The sequence below is a fragment of the Sapajus apella genome, unplaced genomic scaffold, assembly GCF_009761245.1.
Source record: "Sapajus apella isolate SASKATOON/1434 unplaced genomic scaffold, GSC_monkey_1.0 scaffold7, whole genome shotgun sequence".
NCBI classification, from domain to species: Eukaryota; Metazoa; Chordata; class Mammalia; order Primates; family Cebidae; genus Sapajus; species Sapajus apella.
This window is the reverse complement of record NW_022436947.1, coordinates 33518731-33539864: the sequence shown is the minus strand read 5'-3', so window position 1 is coordinate 33539864 and position 21134 is coordinate 33518731. Positions and strand designations below refer to the sequence as shown.

The 21134-nt window shown below is 35.9% G+C and overlaps 1 protein-coding gene across 4 annotated transcripts in view; it reads right to left on the bottom strand.

The window, feature by feature from the left end:
• Positions 1-21134, bottom strand: part of COG5 (component of oligomeric golgi complex 5) — a 367675-nt gene that overhangs the window by 147331 nt on the left and 199210 nt on the right. For all 4 annotated transcript variants that reach the window (XM_032275697.1, XM_032275699.1, XM_032275701.1 and 1 more), the window contains exons 8-10: positions 15471-15636; positions 5786-5898; positions 5512-5589 (exon numbers count right to left, since the gene is read on the bottom strand). In XM_032275697.1, coding sequence (XP_032131588.1) covers positions 5512-5589; positions 5786-5898; positions 15471-15636 — 357 coding nt within the window. The remainder of the gene's footprint in view (positions 1-5511; positions 5590-5785; positions 5899-15470; positions 15637-21134) is intronic.

The following is a 21134-nucleotide window of genomic DNA, read 5'->3' as shown; positions in this document are numbered from 1 at the left end:
GCGAATTTCAAATATAGACTATTGCTTGCACAAATTTTAGCCAAGTGTGGTGGTAGAAGCCTGTACTCCCAACTATTTGGGAGCCTGAGGCAAGAGGATCACTTCAGCCCTGGAGTTTGAAGCCACCTGGGCAATACAGTGAGACTCTGTCTCATAATAAATAAAACCAAATAACAAGGTAAGCAATTAAAAATTTTACTTTCTCAAAGGTGGCTTCTGAATAAAAAAAAATTTCAGTATTTTTATTTAAAAAAATCTGTTATAGGCAGATTCCAATGTAGAAAAGATAGTTGCTAGTAATGACTGCCTTACAAAAAAAGGATTAATTTCCAAACAAATATTGTAGAAAACACATGGCATAATTCTAACATTGTTTCATCCTGAACTATTTACACTGTTTTACTTGATTTTTTAAATAAATGAAAATTTATTCACAGGTATAAAAGGCTAAGCCACTAAATTAGAAATAATTTCCAGTATCAGGATATATCCTTCTTAAAATCTTAAAACTGAAAAACTTGTAGAGTGAGAAGAACATTCTATTCATAACTTTTTCCTTGAAAACAGAATACAAAAAGATACCACTTATCACTCTTCAGTGACTCAAGAGGGTTATTACTTAGGGTCTCCAAATCATCCTAAAAATCCTGAACTTGTTATAAAGGTTCTATTGCCAATGATAATTATCTTAACTAGAAAAATAATGTTCTCACTTGGTAAAATATTTTATAGCTTTATAATAAAGATATATTTAAAGGAAAAGGCTATTCAAATAAATTATACTAAATATTGAGAACCTTATGTGCTGTCTTTGCAATATATGACAAGTATTTTCTTCTGAGTTTTTTTATTTTTCTGTTGCTCTGGAATTCCCAAGTATGCAGGGGGAAACGACATTTTGGACTTTTCACAAAAGACTGATCTTTTCTATAGATAGGTACACTGAATTTCAAGAGAGACTAAATTTTTTTCATAAATATTACTATCAAAAAATTTTCAACCAGTAATTTACATTAAAAATTATATATAAATGTAAATAGGTATGTGTGTGTTGCATATGAATATATTCTTAAATAGCCTAAGAATAGTCTCTGAAAGAGCAATCTTTAATGGTTTTATTTTAATGGGAAGTTTAAGTACATGAAATAGGTGAATAAAAGGAAAGCATATATCCCTATTGCTAACAATTCTTTTTAAATCAGTAACGATTCATACGCATTTTCTTTCTCTCTCTTTGTCTCCCCCTTTCTCTTCCTCTTTTTCTATCTCTTTCTTTCTGAAAGGGTCCCACTTTGTTATCCAGGCTAGAGTACAGTGGGGCAATTTTAGCTGACTGTAACCTTGAACTCCTGGGCTCAAACAATCCTCCTGCTTCAGCCTCCTGATTATCTGGAACTACAGGCGTACACAACCACGCCTGACTAACTGTTTTAGTTTTTGTAGAGATGAGGTCCCCCTGTGTTGTGCAGGCTGGTTTTAAACTCATGGCCTTAAAATATTCTTCTGCCTCAGCTTCCCAAATTGTTGGGATTACAGGCATGAACCACTGTGCCCAGCCTCATATGCATTTAAAATCTGGTCTGTTCAAGTTGCCAGTGTTCATTCACCTTAATACTTTACTGTTAAAAAGAATTTATGTATGTTTTTATATAGAAACTCTGCCCAACGTAACAATATTACAAACATAAACCTCCTTAATAGCAGTATTATTTTTGATATTTTCATTAGATGCTCCTCAGTATAGTTGTTTCATTATAATGTCCTTATGTTGTTTGTAGAATATTAACCTGTTCAAAAGGAATAAAAAGTATCCAAAGTATTAGATAACAAAAGCTTGAAATAAGGCCACTGTACATAAAGGCTAAATAGATTGATTTGTATAGAAAGACAGCCAAAATCAGAACAAATGAATGAAAACACTACAAGTATAGTTATTTAACTGTAAATACGAAGGACCAATATTAATTATCCCATCTAGTAATAAATGCAAAACATGAGTGACTATACCCCTTGACAAAAGCATCTCATTGTTTCTTTCACACAAATGAAAGCCAAGTAGAAAGCACGGTGAAGTAAGCAGGCATGTAATGATGTAAGTACATGTGCACAAAAGAGTTAACATAACAGGTCTGCGATAGCTACCATCAGAAAATCCTGACTGCAAGACTGGTATTGTGCTAGCATCTAGGAACTTATAGTTTGAGAGGGACCCCATGATTCTCTAACTGATAAGACTTCTTCACTGTAACTAAACTGTTTGTGACAAACAATATGGTTTATACTGAATACCTGCTTTTCTACTGGGCATCTAGAATTTTGGTATGTCTTTAGTCATTAAGCAACCCCTGGTAAAACTCTGGACTCACAAGCTCAAGTTGAGTTTTCCCGGTCGACAGCACTTTATGCATGCTGTCGTAACTTGCTGTTGGAAGAATCAAGAGGTTCATGTGTAACTCCAGTGGGAGAGGACTCTTTGGAAGCTTGCATCTGGTTTCCTCTAGACCTTGCCCCACGCATCTTTTTTTGCTTTGCTGATTTTGTTTCACATCGTTTCACTGCCACAAATGATAGCCATGAGTACAACTATATGCTGGTGATGGCAGGGGTGACTTGTCTGCAGCAGCTGCTGCCATGAGGCTGGCTGCAGTGGGAAGCAGGCGGGAGCCCTGCCCTTCTGAGTCGGAGGGTGAGAGCCCTGCCCTCCTGGGTGCAGCTGCAGCCACCCAGCCACAGTTGCAGACCCAGACATCCCTGTGTTCTTGGGGACCTGGGAAGCCCTCTGCCTCCACAGACTTTAAAGTGCCTGCTCCCATTGCCTGGCCTCTCCCTGCTCCCAGCACCCAATATGATTTTGGAGCACAAATGAGGCTGAGCCCAGGTGCTGTCACAACTCAGCTGGGTGTGTGCATGCTTGGGGCAGCGTTAACACACCAGCTCCCTGCTTCCTCACCCGTCTCCAGACTTTGGGTGCCGATGAGCATGGGAGGGAGGCTGAGGGAGTGTTGAGTGCAGCCCGGTGAGGGCCTGCAGGTGCCCCTTGGCATGAACAGCCTGGGTGCTGTGGATGACAGGTAGATGGTGGCAGGAGGCAGACAGGTTCCTGAGCAAAAATGGGCGAGTCCCCAGCGAACACCTATATTTAAGCCAGGGACCTGAAGCTTGGGGACTGAACTGCCCATTCACGGACTGGAGTGAGAATATATGGTGTTTTTTTCAGGCCTGCCCATGGCTAGCCATAAACCAATTAGCACACACTTCCTCCCTTCTGAAGCCCATAAAAACCCCCAATTCAGCCAGACTGCCAGATGACAGGACAATCTGCCTGTGGATAGGAACTATCCACTCCAGGTCTCCTCTCTACTGAGGGCTGCACAAACGACAAGATGATCTGCCAGTAGATACAAGCTAACTAATCTGGGTCTCCTCTCTGCTGAGGGCTACACAGATGTCAGGATGACCAGTCTGCCAATGGGACCTACCCATGCCAAGTCTCCTTTCCACTGAGGGCTACAAAGATGACAAGATAACCTGCCAGCAGATATAGTCTAACCACTCTAGATCTCCTCTATGCTGAGGGTTACAAAGATGACAGGATGATCTGCCTGCAGATAAGAGCTAACTGCTTTTGGTCTCCTCTATGCTGAGGGCCGCATGGATGTTGGGATGACCTGTCGCAAATGGGACCTACCCAGTCCAGATCTCCTCTCCACTGAGGGCTGCACAGATGTCAGAATGATCTGTCTGTGGAAGGGAACTACACACTGTAGGTCTCCTCTCCACTAAGAGCTGGACGCCTGTGGGGACGACCTGCCTGTGGGAAACAGCTACCCACTTCAGGTCTCCTGACAATTATTCTGCCACTCAGTGAAGCTCCTCTCTGCCTTGCTCACCTTCTAGTTGTCCACATGCCTCATTCTTCTTGAATGTGGGACAAGAACTCAGGATCTACCACATGGCCAGACTAAAAGAGCTGTAACACAAACAGGGCTGAAACACGCCCCCACCACTAACCACATTGTGGACAACAAGAAGGAGAAAAGAGCTATGGCCCTTTGGGGAGCCCATGCCCAGGGGCTCCCTGAGCCAGGGCCATGACACCTTCTTTGGGGTTCTGCAGTTCCTGGTGTCTCTGAGCTTGCAGGTGTCACTGCATCCCCCTTGTCCAGATGCAGGTACCTGCAGCAAAAGCCATGTGCAGTACATCTGGTCCAGCTGCAGCCTCACATGGAACTAGCACCTGTGCTGGCACCTTGAGCTGCCTCCCCTGCCACAGCAGCCAGTGCGTCTGGCTGTGCACAGTGACCAGACCCTGCACTTGTCGCTCACACACCACTTGCTACTCTGTGCCTGGTTCGTGCTTGGCAGTTGTGGAGTCTGGGCCGGTAGTGCGAGCAATGTGCAGCCTGCTGGGCCAAGTAGGCAGAATGAGCCCAGTGGGCATGAGCAATACTCAGGCAGAAAGGGCTGCTGGCCACAGAGTTTTCTGGCTGGTGAAGTGACACCCTAAGGATCTTGTGACACCAGGTCCTGTCAATCCTCCTAATAAATCATGAAACCTGAGGGACAGTCCTGGAGACTTTCCACACAGTATACAAAATATTTAATATTGTGGATTAACAAAGGAAATTACCTATACCATGATGTTGGAAATTAAGGAACTTTTTTCTTTGGGCTACTAGAGGTTAGGATTTAATGACCGGTACAATCATTGTGCTAGTAATCATTATCAAAAACACATCAATATAATGAGTAAAATGTAGAATCAGGGATTCCTATGCATGGAAGGAATTTTTATGGGGCTAGCAGATTGGTGGGTGACAGGAAGATCTCAGAATATAAAAAATAAATACAGCAAAGTACTTTATGGGAAAAATCAACAACCTTCAGTAAACACATTATAATGACTTCTATTTAAATGTCTTATTTACCAAAAATTTTCACCTTATTCTCTAGCGGAACATTTAAAAGCACTTATATAACAGAAAATGAGAAATTAGTATGTACATTACAGAAATTAATCTATAAATAGTACTATTGCTAGCATCTACTCCATAAACAAATACAAATACTTTTATTTATTTTTGAGACAGAGTCTCACTCTGTTGCCCAGGCTGGAATGCATTGGCTCACTGCAATCTCTGCCTCTCAGGTTCAGGCAATTCTCCTGCCTCAGCCTACTGACGCTGCGACTACAGGCAAACGCCACCATGCCTGTTTTGTATTTTTATTAGAGACGAGTTTCACTACATTAGTCAGGCTGGGCTTGAACTCCTGACCCCATGATCCACCCTTCTTGGGCTCCCAAAGTGCTGAGATAGCAGGTGTAAGCCACCACACCTGGCCCCATGATTCCATTTATATTGCAAGGAACATTTACAGCTGTCAAGAAATATGATTCTCTATTGCCATTTGACATGTAACCACTCTGTAAGGTAGTAACACAAATGATGCTGGTTCATATATTCCTGTTTTGTACAAGAAAGATATAAAAATATTTTCATTTAAACATACCTTAACTATTTCTTCAATGAAACAAATGTGAGAAACAGGATCTCTCTTCTTGGCCAGTACTTTTTGTAGATGTTGTACCTTAAATGAAACAAATGTAAAGCTCAGGCATAAGAAAAAGCAAGGAAAGGGAAATGCCAACCTTTACATAAATTTAATCAGATAGTGGAGTTATTCTGAATGCTCATTGGTTAAAAAACCTGCCCAAGGTCACACAACTTGGAATAACCAGGAGTTAAAACATATTAACGTTCTTTCCACTCCTTCAAATATTTACCTGTCCACAAACAGCATAAATATGATCCATAAGTTTCTCCATATTGGTCCAGAGTGAAGCACGCAAAGCGGCAGTATTTCCTGGGGTTGGCATGGTAGATCGTCCAGGACCCCCTGGTTAGTAGTGAGAAAGAAATATGAAAAACAAAGTTTTCCAAAAGTAAAAATACATACGCATTATTATGAGAAGCATACAAAAACTAAAAAATGAGAAGTTCCTTCTTTAGGAAATAATCTCTTGTAAGAATCTTAACCTTTTATGTTTAAGAAAGAAAGGGAAACAACACATACCCAGGAAGGATGAAATGGAAATTGATGAAAATGGTTTCCTTGAAGGAGTGTGAGAATGGTGGGAAATGAAATAGGTGAAAGGTGCCAGGATGGAGGTGAGTCTTCCTCTGTTTCCTACTGCTCTCATGTCCCTTGTAGGAAACCATCTTCACTAATTTCCCTTTATCCTGTGTATTGGCACGCGTGTGTGTATGTGTGTGTTATGTCCCTTCTTTCTTTTTTTTTTAAAAAAAAAACCCCTAAAACTGAATATAAAACAAAACAAAACAAATGAAACAATATGTATACCAAATTGACAATATAACCACACAAGAGGAAAACAATTTCAATTCATGGAATTTTTAATCAGAGAACTCTGACTTTAGTGAGATACATTTACACACAAAAAAAAATTACAAAGAAATTAACTTTACTTAATAGATTTTTGCTGGATGTGGTATTGAAGCAGTAATCCTGAAACTAGTTTAGGTATATTTTGGAACAAAGCAAAATAAGATTCTCAATGTAAACAGAATGAAGACACAAATCAGTAACGGGGATTAGAGGTATTTCTCAACTCTATCCACTGGAAAGGCAGAGAGACAATGATTCCTCAATAATAACAAGCACATCTAGTATCCAAACTTTGATTTCTAAAACCATTCTCCAATAAAAACAAGCAGGATTCAGTGGAAAAAAGGGTGATTTCATATTTGAAGAAGCGAAAATACAAGGTGAATCTGGCAGATATTGTACCAGTGAGCAATAAAGTGTTTGAAGACAGACAAAATTTTTCAAAAGGATACATGAAGTTGACTGGAGGGGGCTTCCACAACACAAATTTCAGATAATTTGGCCATCCAAAATAATACTGATAGTAATAAATTATCAAACAATGATTAAAAAATAATTCATGAGTACATAGTGAAACTCAAATGTTTAAAAAGGATGGCAATCCTCTTTACAAAAGAGTATGAGCTAATAAATGCAAAAAGAATGACAAAATTAGAAAAAAAAATCAACTACTAGTACAATAATAAAGAGGAAGAGTATCAATGGATACCAAAACACTAAGTGAAATGTTATAGAAAACAAGATATTCATCATATAGTCTCAAAGTATGCACCTATAAATTACTAATTACAAAGAAAAGAGTGTCGTATTATAAGGAGCAATCTGGCATATGCCAATTTAACTTAGTGATCTAATTTAGCATTAGCAATAATAAAACAAACAAATAATTTTATTTCGTGATAGGATGTAATAGAAAATACACAACATCATCTTACCACCAGTATGCTTACCCTGAAGCTAGTCATAAAGAAAATATCACATAAATCCAGGCAAATTCAGATTATGAGGCTCTCCAAAAAAATGTTAATGCCATAAAAAACAAAAAAATGGCAATGGTGCTGTTTTTTTATTAAAGAGACAAGACAGTCAATAGAAAAGCATGATCCCTGATTGGTTCCAGTCAGGGGAAAAACAACTTATACAAAGAACATTTTGGGGAATAAAATTTTGAGTATGAACTGAACATTAGATAATATTAATGGATCAATACTAAATTTCTACAGAGTGAGACTGTTTAAGAATGTTCTTGTATGTAATATGCACAGGAAACTATATGTAGAGGTCTGAAATGTTTCCACATAAAAAATAGAAATTTTAATCACCAATTAAAAGTCATAAATTTCACTCCAAACTAAGGTTAAATATCAGGCAGTTGAAGAGCTCACCACTGGTTAGACAGTCTATATCCCTGCTTTTACAGAGGACAAAATAAAGAAAACCAGAGGCACTGTGTGTGTAACCTGCCTCACTCTAGTTTTTCAACAATTCAAAAAAGAATTGCATGTACCTTTAGCAAACAGATGCAGTTATTTCTTTCATCTGATAATAGTAGCAAGCAATAAAATAAAAAATCTATGAGAAAGATGTTGGCTTTAAAAATATAGATACTACCTGTTTGAACTCTGCATCTAACGAATTTTTAGAATATTTGCAGTGCTACGCAAAGACTATTTAGGGAAGGTATACAGGAAATGGATAATACTCTACCAATCTGTCTCACATATTATATAAAGAATGAACTCGTAACAGTGAGAAAAGGGTATATAGTGCCTTTATGAATACTAAAAAATACAAGTCAAATTCCTAGAATATGTATGACTTGATTTTATTATAATTATGAAACCCATTAACCTATTATTCTTTTAAATACAAGCAAAAATACAAGATACTGTCATTATCAGTTAGCTTTAATAGGCTCAAGAAACAAAATAGTCTCTTAAGTTTTATTTAAAAGTGATAAAAGAAACTAACAGTTCCCCTCAAAAAAAAAAAAAAAAAAAAAAAAAAACCAAAAACCTTGAAAACAATTTCTAGTTAATGATGGTGGAGTAAAATCATTTTGTTACTCTCTTTCCTTGAATGCCAATGAAAAGAAAATCAAACCAAAGGTAGAAAATGTCAACTTCAAAGAAACAAGGAATCAAACAAAATTCAAACTTGAGATTATGAAGCATGCATGCCAATTGGTGTAGATAAATCAAAATGAAGAAGGAACCAGAGAGTTGACCCCTTAGATCATTGCCAAGAAACAAATTGCTCTTAAACCCAATTATAAGAATGTGCCCAAGCTATGTAAGGATTCTTTGATTAGAGCTGAGATCTACAGATATGGACAGTCCAGGAAATGTTCAACATTGCAAAATGACAAAAAAGGAAAAGTTGAAGGAAAATCATAACAAAGTGAATATTCATGTTGTTTAAGAATTAGCTCCTGAGCATGGGGAGACTACTGGAGGTAAAGTGAGATGAAGAAAAAAGATACTGAGAATGCTAGGATTCAACACAGAAAAAGCTTAAATAGCTTTACTGGGAGCCATTCTAAGCTTCTCAATGGTACAACATTTGAGGACAGATGTGCTCCCAAGAAGAAGTAAGAAACTGGCAAATTGTTATTCTAGACAACAAATTTAAATTGCAGACTGCTTCAGGTATCTCCCTTCAGCCATTCCTACGCTATTCTTCAATGAATAGCTAGCACCTTTTGATGACAAATAATCATCAGAAACAAAGCAACAATGAACTTAACATAGACACTGGGGAGGGGGGCAGGAAGGAGCAAAAAAAGGAATGTAAGCTAAAAGCAATGATAAACATAGATCAGCAAAGAAATAACAGGAAGAGATACTCAGTTTTCCACTGTCTCAACGTAATTACTGAAAATATACTGGAAAAATATTACAGCGATTAGGACCATATTAGAAAAAACAAAAAATTATAAGACGGAAGGGTGAAAAGACAGTAGTAATACATGTGAAATACATAAGAGGAAAAATACAAAATGCAGTAAAATATAAAGACAATGGAAGCCGAGTGAAAAAAACTCCAAGCAAATATTAAGAGAATCAGACTTCCACATTCACGATACCCTCTCTTCTACAATATGCCCAGCATTAAATGCAAGAAGATATGAGACATGGAAAACAAAAACAAAGAATATCTAATATATGCATAAAATTCCTGGAAAAAACAAATGGAACAGAAAAACATTCAATATACAATGGAAGAAAACTTTTATATAAAAGGGAACATACTTTAACTCAGGAAAAAAAATAAAACCTGACACAGAGCATTCAACTCTGTAACATATTATAAAGAATTTACTAAACTTCAAAGATAAAGGAAAAACCATCTGGATAGCCAAGAAAAAGCAAGTCAGTTAGTGGGCAATAAAAATCTGATTAGTCTCGTAATTCTCTAATATAACACTAAAACCCAGCAGTGGGTAAAGGAATGTCTGATGTTAGATCGGACTCTTTATTTTCCTGGCCTTGTCTTTCACATAAAGGGACTTCAGCTAAAATAACTTTCTTGCCTTCTTTCCCTACCTCTTATTCAACCCTCCCCATGTGAAGAGGAGTGATGAGTGAATCTGAATAAGAAACTGAGAATTGGCTCAGTCCCATCCTTTCTTTCTTGTTGAAGCTTTGCATGTATAAATGGAGTATTCTGACCAACATTCTACCAGTGGTAAATATAGTGGGGAAGGCTGAATTGGGAAATAAGTTTAATTTTGAGGTGATATATTAAAAAATCCATTTGGCTACAAATCTAAGCTATGCCTTCAGTGCAATTGTTTAACAATAATAAAACTAACATTATAATTATCATCTTTTTGTCTCCTAAATTTGTGTCTCATTTTCCAATTCAGTGGGGGAAGAGAATCATTCGTTTTTGGGTCACCAAGAGCCACAAAATTCTAAGGGAAAGAAAGTATATATAAAAATTTATACCTGGCCAAATCATATAAGCATAAAAGCAAAAAAAACCACCAATTATGGAAGGACTCAGAGAGCACAGTACCCATGAAACATTTTTGAAAAATCAACTAGATTATGATATCCAGCCAAGGGAGAAATGAATATAGAAATGGAGAGGTCCAGTATAATCTCTATGGAAAATAGTATGGAGATTTCTCAAACATCTAAAGTACATCTGCCATTAGATCCAGCAATTCCAATACTGAGTACTTACCCAAAGGAAAAGAAGTCATATATGAAAAAGACACCTACGTGTGTATGTTTATCACAGTGTAACTCACAATTGCAGAGAGAGGGAACCAAACTAAGTGTTCATAAAACAATGAGTGGGTAAAGAAAATGCCATGTGTGTGTGTGTGTGTGTGTGTGTGTGTGTGTGTGTGTCTACACACCCCATGGAATACTATTCAGCCATAAAAAAGAATGAAATAATGTCTTTGTAGCAACTTGGATAGAACAAGTAGCCATTATGCTAAGTGAAGTAACTCAGGAGTAGAAAACTGAATATCGTATATTCTCGCTTATAAGTGGGAGCTAAGCTATGGGTACAAAAAGGCAGAGTGGTATAACGGACACTGCAGACCCAGAATGGGAGGGTGAGAGGGAAGTGAGGGCTAAAAACAACATATTGGGTATAACGTAAACTACTGGGGTGACCATGCACTAAAACCTTAGACTTCACCACTGTACCATTCATCCACATAACCAAAACCCACTTGTACCCCTAAAGCTACTGAAAAAAAAGAGAAAAGAAATGCAGAGGTCCTATTAAAAGAACCAGAGATTAAAATCTTTTAAAAATAGAAGAAAATGAAAAAAACATTAATCATTCAAACATAATATAGCTAACAACAGGTAAATGAGGATGAGGGGTGGGTAGGGAAAAGTTTAAGTATGCCTATTTCCAACATTTAGTAGTAAAGATTCAAGAGACTTAACAACAAATGACTTCAATTTCTTATGTTTTTTTTGTAATCTTTCACTCACTTTTAAATTTAGAGGTATCAATTAAGATCTAGTATTTCTTATGAAGAAGCATTAATCAAAAATTCATTAAGTCCTTGATTTCACATAAATTTCTAATTATTCTGTTGAATTCAAAAGAATAAAAGTATTTTATTTTTAAAAGTATACTTGTAAAACTGGTGAGGCTAAACTATGGTGCTTAAGTTCACACATACGAATGATAACACTATAAAAAGAAAAACACGGGAAGTGATTAATATAAAAGTGAGGATAATGGTTACACATGGGAGAGAGACGGACTGGTTATGATTGGTATGAAACAAATAAGGAGGATTCTGGATGGCTGGTTTTGCCTAGAAGTGTTCACTTTCTAATAATTCATTAATCTACATGTTTCATTTATGTTTTTCTTTAAGTTTTATTTTATAATAAAAAGGTATTTTTTAAAAGTATGTATCTTAAAATTCCATTTATGCCTCTCCATTTGTCCTTCTACAACATACAATGCACAGATAAATGCATGGACTACTGTTCACTGTGTGGTAACAACTAGTTTCTGGGTGATGAAATTTGGATATTCGGTGTTGTCTGCTTTGTAACATCATCATCATCTCTCTTCACTGTTTGACTTAATATTCATGTTTTAATGTTAAAATATTTCAGACATATAAAAAGCATATAGAGTAACTTTATGAACACTAACCACCAAGCTTTAAGAAATACAACGTTAAAGTGAAGTTTCCTCATTCCCTCCTTCGCTGGTTTCATTTCTGTTGCTCTGCTGTCAGATGTAATGGTATTGGGTTTTGTAGTTTGTTTTTAAGAGACAGAGTCTTGCTATGTTATGCAGACTGGATTCAAACTCCTGGGCTCAAGTGACCCTTCTGTCTCAGCATCCCAAGTAGCTGGGATTACAGGCATGTGCCACCATGCCCAGCATTGGTATCTTTAATTTGTTGATCATCGTTCCAATCCATGTATTTACACTGTTAGCATATATGTGCATGTGCACAAACAATTTATTATAGTCTGTCATGTTCTTAGGCTTTAAATTGGTATCATGCTGTATGTATGTTTCTGCAACTATTTTATGTACTGTTTTTGACCATTATCTATATCGGGAAAGTTGTTAATTTAAATGTTGTGTATTAATCCCCTTAACAAACTAGTTTATCCATTGTTTGTACTTTTTCACTATTGTCAACAATGAGGTAACAAAAAATCTTTTTTTGTGTTCTGAGATTGAGTCTTGCTCTGTCGCCCAGGCTGTAGTGTAGTGGCAGGATCTTGGCTCACTACACCTCTGCCTCCCAGGTTCAAGCGATTCTCCTGCCTCAGTCTCCTAAGTAGCTGAGACTATAGGCATGTGCCACCATGCCTGGCTAATTTTTTTGTATTTTTAATAGAGAGGGGGTTTTACCATGTTGGATAGGCTGGTTTCATTCTGACCTCAAGTGATCCGCCTCAGCCTCCCAAAGTACTGGGATTACAGGCATGAGCCACAGTGATGGGCAGGTAACACAAATCCTTATATATAATGCCAGAGTTTCCCTGCAGTATATTCTTAGAAAGTATAACATCACAAGATGAACAAATTATTCACCTTAGAGATAAAATTAATAAAATTGAGTAAAGTGGATGAACCATTTTATTCTCCTTCTATAGTTTACGAGAGTTTCTGCTCTTGTCCAGAAGTTAGATCTGTCTTAGATTTTCCAATGTGATGATTAATTTGTATTTCCTTAGTAACTAGTTTCATCCTCCAAAAAGAGGCTGAACATCTTCTCACATGTTTATTGAATGTGTTCTGCTGTGATCTGCCTTTTCATATTCTTTATCTATTTTTTCTCTTGGGTTGTTTACCTTTTTCTTATTGAGTTACAGGCTTTTTATTTCTTATGTATTTTTTTATCCTTAAAATTGTAATGTATTGCGTGTGTGTGTGTGTGTGTGTGTGTGTGTGTGTATAACTTTAGTTCTCAGGAAGTCTCAGATTGAAAATGACATCATACACCATCACACTCATGACTGCCACTGTCAATCTCCTGTGTACTGGCTCTGTTAGATACTTGTCAGATGTGAGCCGTTCACTCTCAGAAACACACACTGACAGAATTCAATTATGTTAAGTATTTTTAAAATTATGAAATAATCTTATACTTACAGAAAATTTTAAGTATTGCAAAAAACAAATTCCCTAAACCACTTGTAAGTTACTGACATGAAGTCCCATCATTCTTGAAAATTTTAATGTGTATTTCCAACAAGGACATTCTCCTACATAACCTCAACATAAACAAGATCAGAAAATTAACAGTAATAGTGTCTATAAAACATTTTAAAATAAAAAATAATTATGATTATTCTTTTAAAGAAAATAATAAAGAACTGATGCTTAAGGTTTCTCTGTTAAATTATGGTATCCACTTGTCAACACATGGTAAGAAGGCAGCTTTAAACTCTATTCTCTCAACAAAAGAGGCATAAGTTAGGATTGACAGCATGTGAATAACTGCTTTCATTTTTTTTTTCCTTATTCTTGACAACACAAGAGGGAATGAGATTAAACTGCTCCTGGAAATTTAAACACTGTATCGAACTTTCTGAGAATAATTGCTGGGAAAAGCTAGGAGTAAAATCTCCTTTGGCAATTTCTTTTCAAAGATCTCCTTCTGGAATAGTTTCAATATAAACCTATTCAGAGGCTAGGGCTAACCTTTAAAAATCTCTTTTTAAGACCTAAGATTCTTTTATCTCTTTTTATCTAGTACAACTTATAAGTTATATATATTCAGTATTACTTAAGGTCATATTTATATAGCAAATATAAAAATAATAATAGGCCAGGCATGGCGGCTCATGTCTGTAATCCCAACACTTTGGGAGGCCAAGAAGGAGGATCACTTGAGGTCAGAAGTTCAACACCAACTGGGGCAACATAGCAAGACTCCATCTCTACTTTTTAAATAAAAAATTCAAAATCTAAAAAAAAATTTAAAAATAATAAATAGCCACTTTTTTTTACTATTATCTATGGATCAGGAACTGTTATTAAGTCAATGAGTTATTCAATTTATCTTTAGAACAACCCTGGGATGGATGAGAGTGCCTTCAAAAAATGAGAGGAGAAAAACCAAAAACATTAAGTATAGATAACTTTTTGGGGAGTTTTCCTGAAGATTGGAAAAATAAAATATAGGTCATAGAGCTGAAGAAAGAAATCAAGATATATTTCTTTAACTTGTTTTAAGCAAAAGGAGATACAATAACACAACTGTATGTGAAGGGAAACAGATGCAAAGAAAGATACATTGTCAACCTGATGGAAAGAAGGCATCTGCTGAAGCAATACCTTGGAGTGATGGGATCTAATACAATTGCAGAGTGCTTGGTCTTTGTTGGGAGAAAGCATAGTTCATCTCTACCAACTGGAAAGAAGAATAAATATAAAGGGAAAAATGAGGAGACGGGGTGCCAGCAAGTAAGTGAGGGTGGATGTAATCTGTGGTCTTTTTTATCTTCTTTCATGGAGAAGTGTGTGTATGTAAATATCATCAGGTATGTCTTCATAGAAAAAGGTTTACAGACTGCTAATGAAGGCCTACTCTTCACTACCTTGACTCTACCTTCCTTTAATAGTTTTGTTTAGACATTATTATAGTTGTAATGTTCCCAAGAATTTCATCAGTTTCTATCTCCACAGTTAGTCACTATTTTTCCTGGGTACCAGGATTATCATAAAGCAAAGTCCAGAAAGCTAAGGTAGAGATGGCATTCCTTAAAAAATATTTTCAGTCTCAATAAGAAGTACATAAGGATTTTAGAAGAAAAATATGTTCTTTTTTTTTTTTTTTTGCATCTGTTTCCTCTCAACTAAATGATGCTACAGTTTATGGATCTTTATCTAGAAGTTCTGAATATACCAATTGGCCAGTTCAACTCACTGATTAGACAAAAAAGATATAAATAAATTCTGAAACATAATTTCTTCTCTCATTTTCTGTCTACAAAAAAAAATGAGTCATTAGATTGCTTTGAAACATGAGTGTTCACACACTATTCAAAGGACTTCTCAGTTATAAATAAATAAAGAAGCTAAATATAAAACCACATCCATACCTCTCAAAGCTGACTGGGAAGGCTGAGTCAAAACTTTTATGTCTAATGCACTGTTGATATTTTCTTCTAAAGTAGCACAATATCCATCCACAACATTGGTAATAGTATCCTTCAAAGTTCCAAGGTTATGGAAAACCTGAAGAGCTGTTCCGACTTGAGTTGGGTTCTTTAGAAAAGGTGGGGTGGGGAGGAAACAGATACAAATGGGAAAACAAACAAAATCAATATAAATATACAATTTTAAGTGGCACTTGAGCACTACTACCATATTTAAATACTATCATATTTTAAAATAATCAAAGACAAGACAAAACACAATTTGAAATGAAGATTATTTTTAATTATTTCATAAAAGACAAAGTTAAAAACTATGTATATTATTTTTCCCCTTAGCATTTTTGTCCTCCTTTAAAAAATAACAAGAAGTTTTGAAGTCTGCTGTATAATATTTGAGCTTATTTAAAATATACCACCAATCCCTATAAAAAGAACCATGCTAGAAATAATATTTGTTATTTCTATATTTGTTTAGACAATAAATAAATTCTGTGGCGCTGATTGAGGGCTGAACTATGTAGACTATGCATTATATTTCACTGACCCACTCATTCATTCTAACTACAAATATTTATACAGTGCTTACTGTGTATCTGTCATAGCTCTAAGTGCTGGAAAAACAGTAGTGAAACAAAACCAATTAAGTTTCTTCGTGGATCTTGTATTTATTGAGAACTGTACAAAACATAAATAAAACAGACTATCAGATAGTAACAAGTGTTATAAAAACGTTAAGTAGGGAATAAGAATAGAGAATGATGTGAATTATTATACAGAGATTATTAGTTGCAATGCATGTCTGAGGCAGTATTTAAACAAAGACTTGAGTACTGAGGGAAGGAGTCAAAGGAAGATGCTGGAAAATACAGATCTTTTTTTTTTTTTTTTTTTTTTTGAGACGGAGTTTCGCTCTTGTTACCCAGGCTGGACTGCAATGGCGCGATCTCGGCTCACCGCAACCTCCGCCTCCTGGGTTCAGGCAATTCTCCTGCCTCAGCCTCCTGAGTAGCTGGGATTACAGGCACGCGCCACCATGCCCAGCTAATTTTTTGTAGTTTTAGTAGAGACGGGGTTTCACCGTGTTGACCAGGATGGTCTCGATCTCTTGACCTCGTGATCCACCCGCCTCGGCCTCCCAAAGTGCTGGGATTACAGGTGTGAGCCACCGCGCCCGGCCCGGAAAATACAGATCTAAGCAGTGGTATTAGCAAAAGTGCTGAGATAGCCATATGCTTAGTATGCTAGGGAAACCACAAGTAGGCCATGATGGAGCAGAGTGATACAAATGGGTTGTTGGATTTGTGGCTAAGTTAATGAGTTAATTATCAAGCTAGAAGTTGGGACACTGACATATGCTTTCAGGCCCAAGTAACTCAAAATCCTGTTTCACGCATTAGTCGGTGTCTGTTATTAGAGACACATGGTTAGAATGCCAAATTATTTCTTTAACCTATTTTGTGGACTAAGTTTACTTTAGAAGGTTACCTATGAAATCTATTGGTGTTATTTTAATAATAGTACATGCTGCAGACATACACATAAACTCACACACAGAGGCAAGTAGAATCAGCTTAAAGAAAACAACAGGAAACATGGCTGGTGAATGACAATGCTCATTTGAGTTTTTAAAAAAATAAACAAGAAAAAAAAGCAAATGGATATTATTACAAATTAAAATGTTCTAATAAAAAAGCTTAATTTACTATGGTCATAATAGAATTTAACTCTATTATATGTTGTACATTCTCTATTAATGCATACCAACAAAGAAAAACAAGCTACTTCATAAAAAAAATTACTTGCTTTTACTGTTATTTTCTTTTTTTCTTTCTCCCTAGACTGTTTTTTCTTTAAACTTTTTAGTAGAAACCCAAAATCCGAATTAGGCAGCTGTAAAGAAATTTCTCATGTCATTATTTAAGTGTATGTGTAATCCAAGAAAGCACTACTGGAGCAACATCAAAGAATACTTTCACCTCATAAAACTTGAAGACAGATATACTTTAAAATTATATTTATTGCCTTTACTATTATCAAAGGCAAAGCTTCTCCACACACAGTATAGTTTCAGTGTTACCAGCTGAATGTACATTGCAAGATTTATGTATAAAATTTAAAAATACTTAAAATTTTTCACTTGAAACATCTAGCTAAAATAAACCACTCTTCATAATTCTCCACTCCAAAAATTACTAACTTCCAACTTCTCAAAACATGTTTGAAAAGGTTACTTCTGAAATCTGTCAGTGTTACTTTAATAGTATATTATATTACATATATGCTTATCATTAAAGAAGTATATATTACAACACTATTTACAACACAATTTACTAGATTAATTTTAAACTTGTCAATTACCATGATCATTCTTTCAATTAATGCCATTTGTATTTATAGCTTAATACATAGATTATGCTAGTTAAAAAATCATAATTATCTGAAAATTCCTTAACACACATAGTATGCTAATTATGTAAGCACAGCTTTAATATCACAAAGTGAACACACTTAATTAACTGTCACCTGTATCACGAAGCTAAGTATTATTGGCGCCTTTGAAACCTGTGTAGCTTCCCAAAGTTCACCTTGTCAAATATTATCACTATCATTACTTCTAACACCAAAAATTAATTTGGTTTTGAATTTCACATAAATGGAATTATACAGTTTGTATTATCTTGTGGCTTGTCCCTTTTACTCAACATATTATTTGTGAAATTCTTCCATGCTATTGCATGCAGCAATAGTTGATTCATTTCTTATTGCTGTGCAGTATTTCATTGCAGTAATTTGCCTTAGTTTATCCATCCTACTGTTGATAAATAACTGACTTACTTCTACTTTTAGGTGTTTTAATTTATGCTGCCATGAACATTCTATTATACCTCTTTCAACGAACACATATACATATGCATTTATGCAGGCGAGAGTAGAACTGCTAAATCATAAGATATTAGTATGCTGGGAGTTTCTAGATACTGCCAATTCTACAAAGCCACTGCAGCAATTTACACTCCCACCAGCAATATATGAGAACTGCGGAGGCCCCAAAAATTTGCCAAAAATTCAAATAATCGTTCCCTTTAATTTTGGCTATTATTTTGAGTATTATGATTTTAATTTGTATCTTGATGATGACTAAGAAAGTTAATATTTCTTGCATGGTAATTATCTATTTAGATATCTTCTTTTGTGAAGAACTTATTCCTATCTTTTCCCATTTTTTTAACTAGTTGTTTTTAGTCATTTACATATAAAGTTGTTTATATATTTTGGATACAATCACTTTGATGATTATATGTACTGGAAATATGTTCTCCCATTCTTAATAAAGTATTTTAAGGAAGAGAAATTCCTAATTTGAATGTAGCCTATTTTATCAATCTTACTCTCTATGGTTTAACACTTTTGGTATTGTGTTTGAAAAGTGTTCCCCACTCCACATTCATAAAGCTATCTTTCATTCATAAAGTTATCCTTCTTGGTGGCTGGCAAGATGGCCAAATAGAAATAGCTCTGGTCTGCAGCCCCAGTGAGATCAACACAGAAAGTGTTTTGTAGATGTCTATAAGGTTTGTTTGGTCTGGAGCTGAGTTCAAGTCCTGAATATCCTTGTTAACTTTCTGTCTTGCTGATCTGTGTAATATTGACAACGGGTATTAAAGTCTCCCACTATCATTATCTGGGGGTCTACGTCTCTTTATAGGTTTCTAAGAACTTGCTTTGTGAATCTGGGTGCTCCATATATATGTAGTGGGTGCATATATATTCAGGATACTTATACCTCTCGTTGCATTGACTCCTTTACCATTAAATGTCATGTCCTTCTTTGTCTTTTTTTGATTTTTCTTGATTTAACGTCTGTTTTATCAGACATTAGGATTCCAAACACTGCTTTTTTTTGCTTTCCATTTGCTTGGTAAATAGCCTACCAACCAAAAAAAGCCCAGAACAGATGGATTCACAGCTGAATTCTACCAGAGGTAAAAAGAGGAGCTTTGCCATTCCTTCTGAAACTATTCCAAACAACAGAAAAAGAGGGACTCCTCCCTAACTCATTTTATGAGACCAGCATCAGCCTGATACCAAATCCTGGCAGAGATCCAACAACAACAAAAAAATTTCAGGGTAATAGCCCTGATGAACATCAGTATGAAACTCCACAATAAAATACTGGCAAACCAAATCGAACAGCACATCAAAAAGCTTGTCCACCCTGATCAAGTTGGCTTTATCCTTGGGATGCAAGACAGGTTCAACATATGCAAATCAATAAACATAATCCATCACATAAACAGAACCAATGACAAAAACCACCTGATTATCTCAATAGATGCAGAGAAGTACTTCAGTAAAATTCACCACTTCATGATAAAAACACTTTAATCAACTAGGTATTGAGGGAACAATTTATACCTGGCGAGCCATTTAAAATTTAGAACACACCTTAAATTAATAAGAGCTTTTTATAACAAACTCACAGCCAATATCACACTGAATGGGCAAAAGCTGGAAGCATGCCCCTTGAAAACTGGCACAAGACAAGGATGCCCTCTTTCACCACTGCTATTCAACATAGTATTGGATGTTCTGGCCAGGGCAATCAGGCAAGAGAAGGAAATAAAGAGTATTTAAATAGGAAGAGAGGAAGTCAAATTGTCTCTGTTTGCAGATGACATGACTGTATATTTAGAAAACCCCATCGTCTTAACCCAAAATCTCCTTAAGCTGATAAGCAACTTTACCAAAGTCTCAGGACACAAAATCAATGTGCAAAAATCACAAGCATTCCTATACACCAATAACAGACAAGCAGAAAGCCAAATCATGAGTGAACTCCCATTCAAAACTGCTACAAAGGGAATAAAATACCTAGGAATACAACTTAAAAGGAATGAGAAGGACCTCTTCAAGGATAAGTATAAACCACTGCTCAAGGAAATAAGAGAGGACACAAACAAATGGAAAAGCATTCCATGCTCAAGGATAGGAAGAATATGTACCGTGAAAATGGCCATACTGCTCAAAGTAATTTATAGATTCAGTGCTATCTCCATCAAGCTACCATAGACTTTCTTCACAGAATTAGTAAAAACTATTTTAAATTTCATATGGAACCAAAAAAGAGCCCATATAACCAAAACAATTCTAAGAAAAAGAACAAAGCTGGAGGCATCACGCTACCTGACTTCAAACTGTACTACAAGGCTACAGTAATCAAAACAGCATGGTACTAGTACCAAACAGATATACTGACCAATGGAACAGAATAGAGGCCTCAGAAATAATGCCACACATCTACAACCATTTAACCTTTGACAAGCCTGACAAAAACAGGCAATGGAGAAAGGATTCCCTATTTAATAAATGGTGTTGGGAAAACTGGCTAGCCATATGCAGAAAACAAACTGGATCCCTTCCTTATACCTAATACAAAAATTAACTCCAGATGGATTAAAGACTTAAACATATGACCTAAAACCATAAAAACCCTAGAAGAAAACCTAGGCAACCTTTCAGGACATAGGCATGGGCAAGGACTTCATGATGAAAACACCACTAGCAATGGCAACAAAAGCCAAAACTGACAAATGGGATCTAATTAAA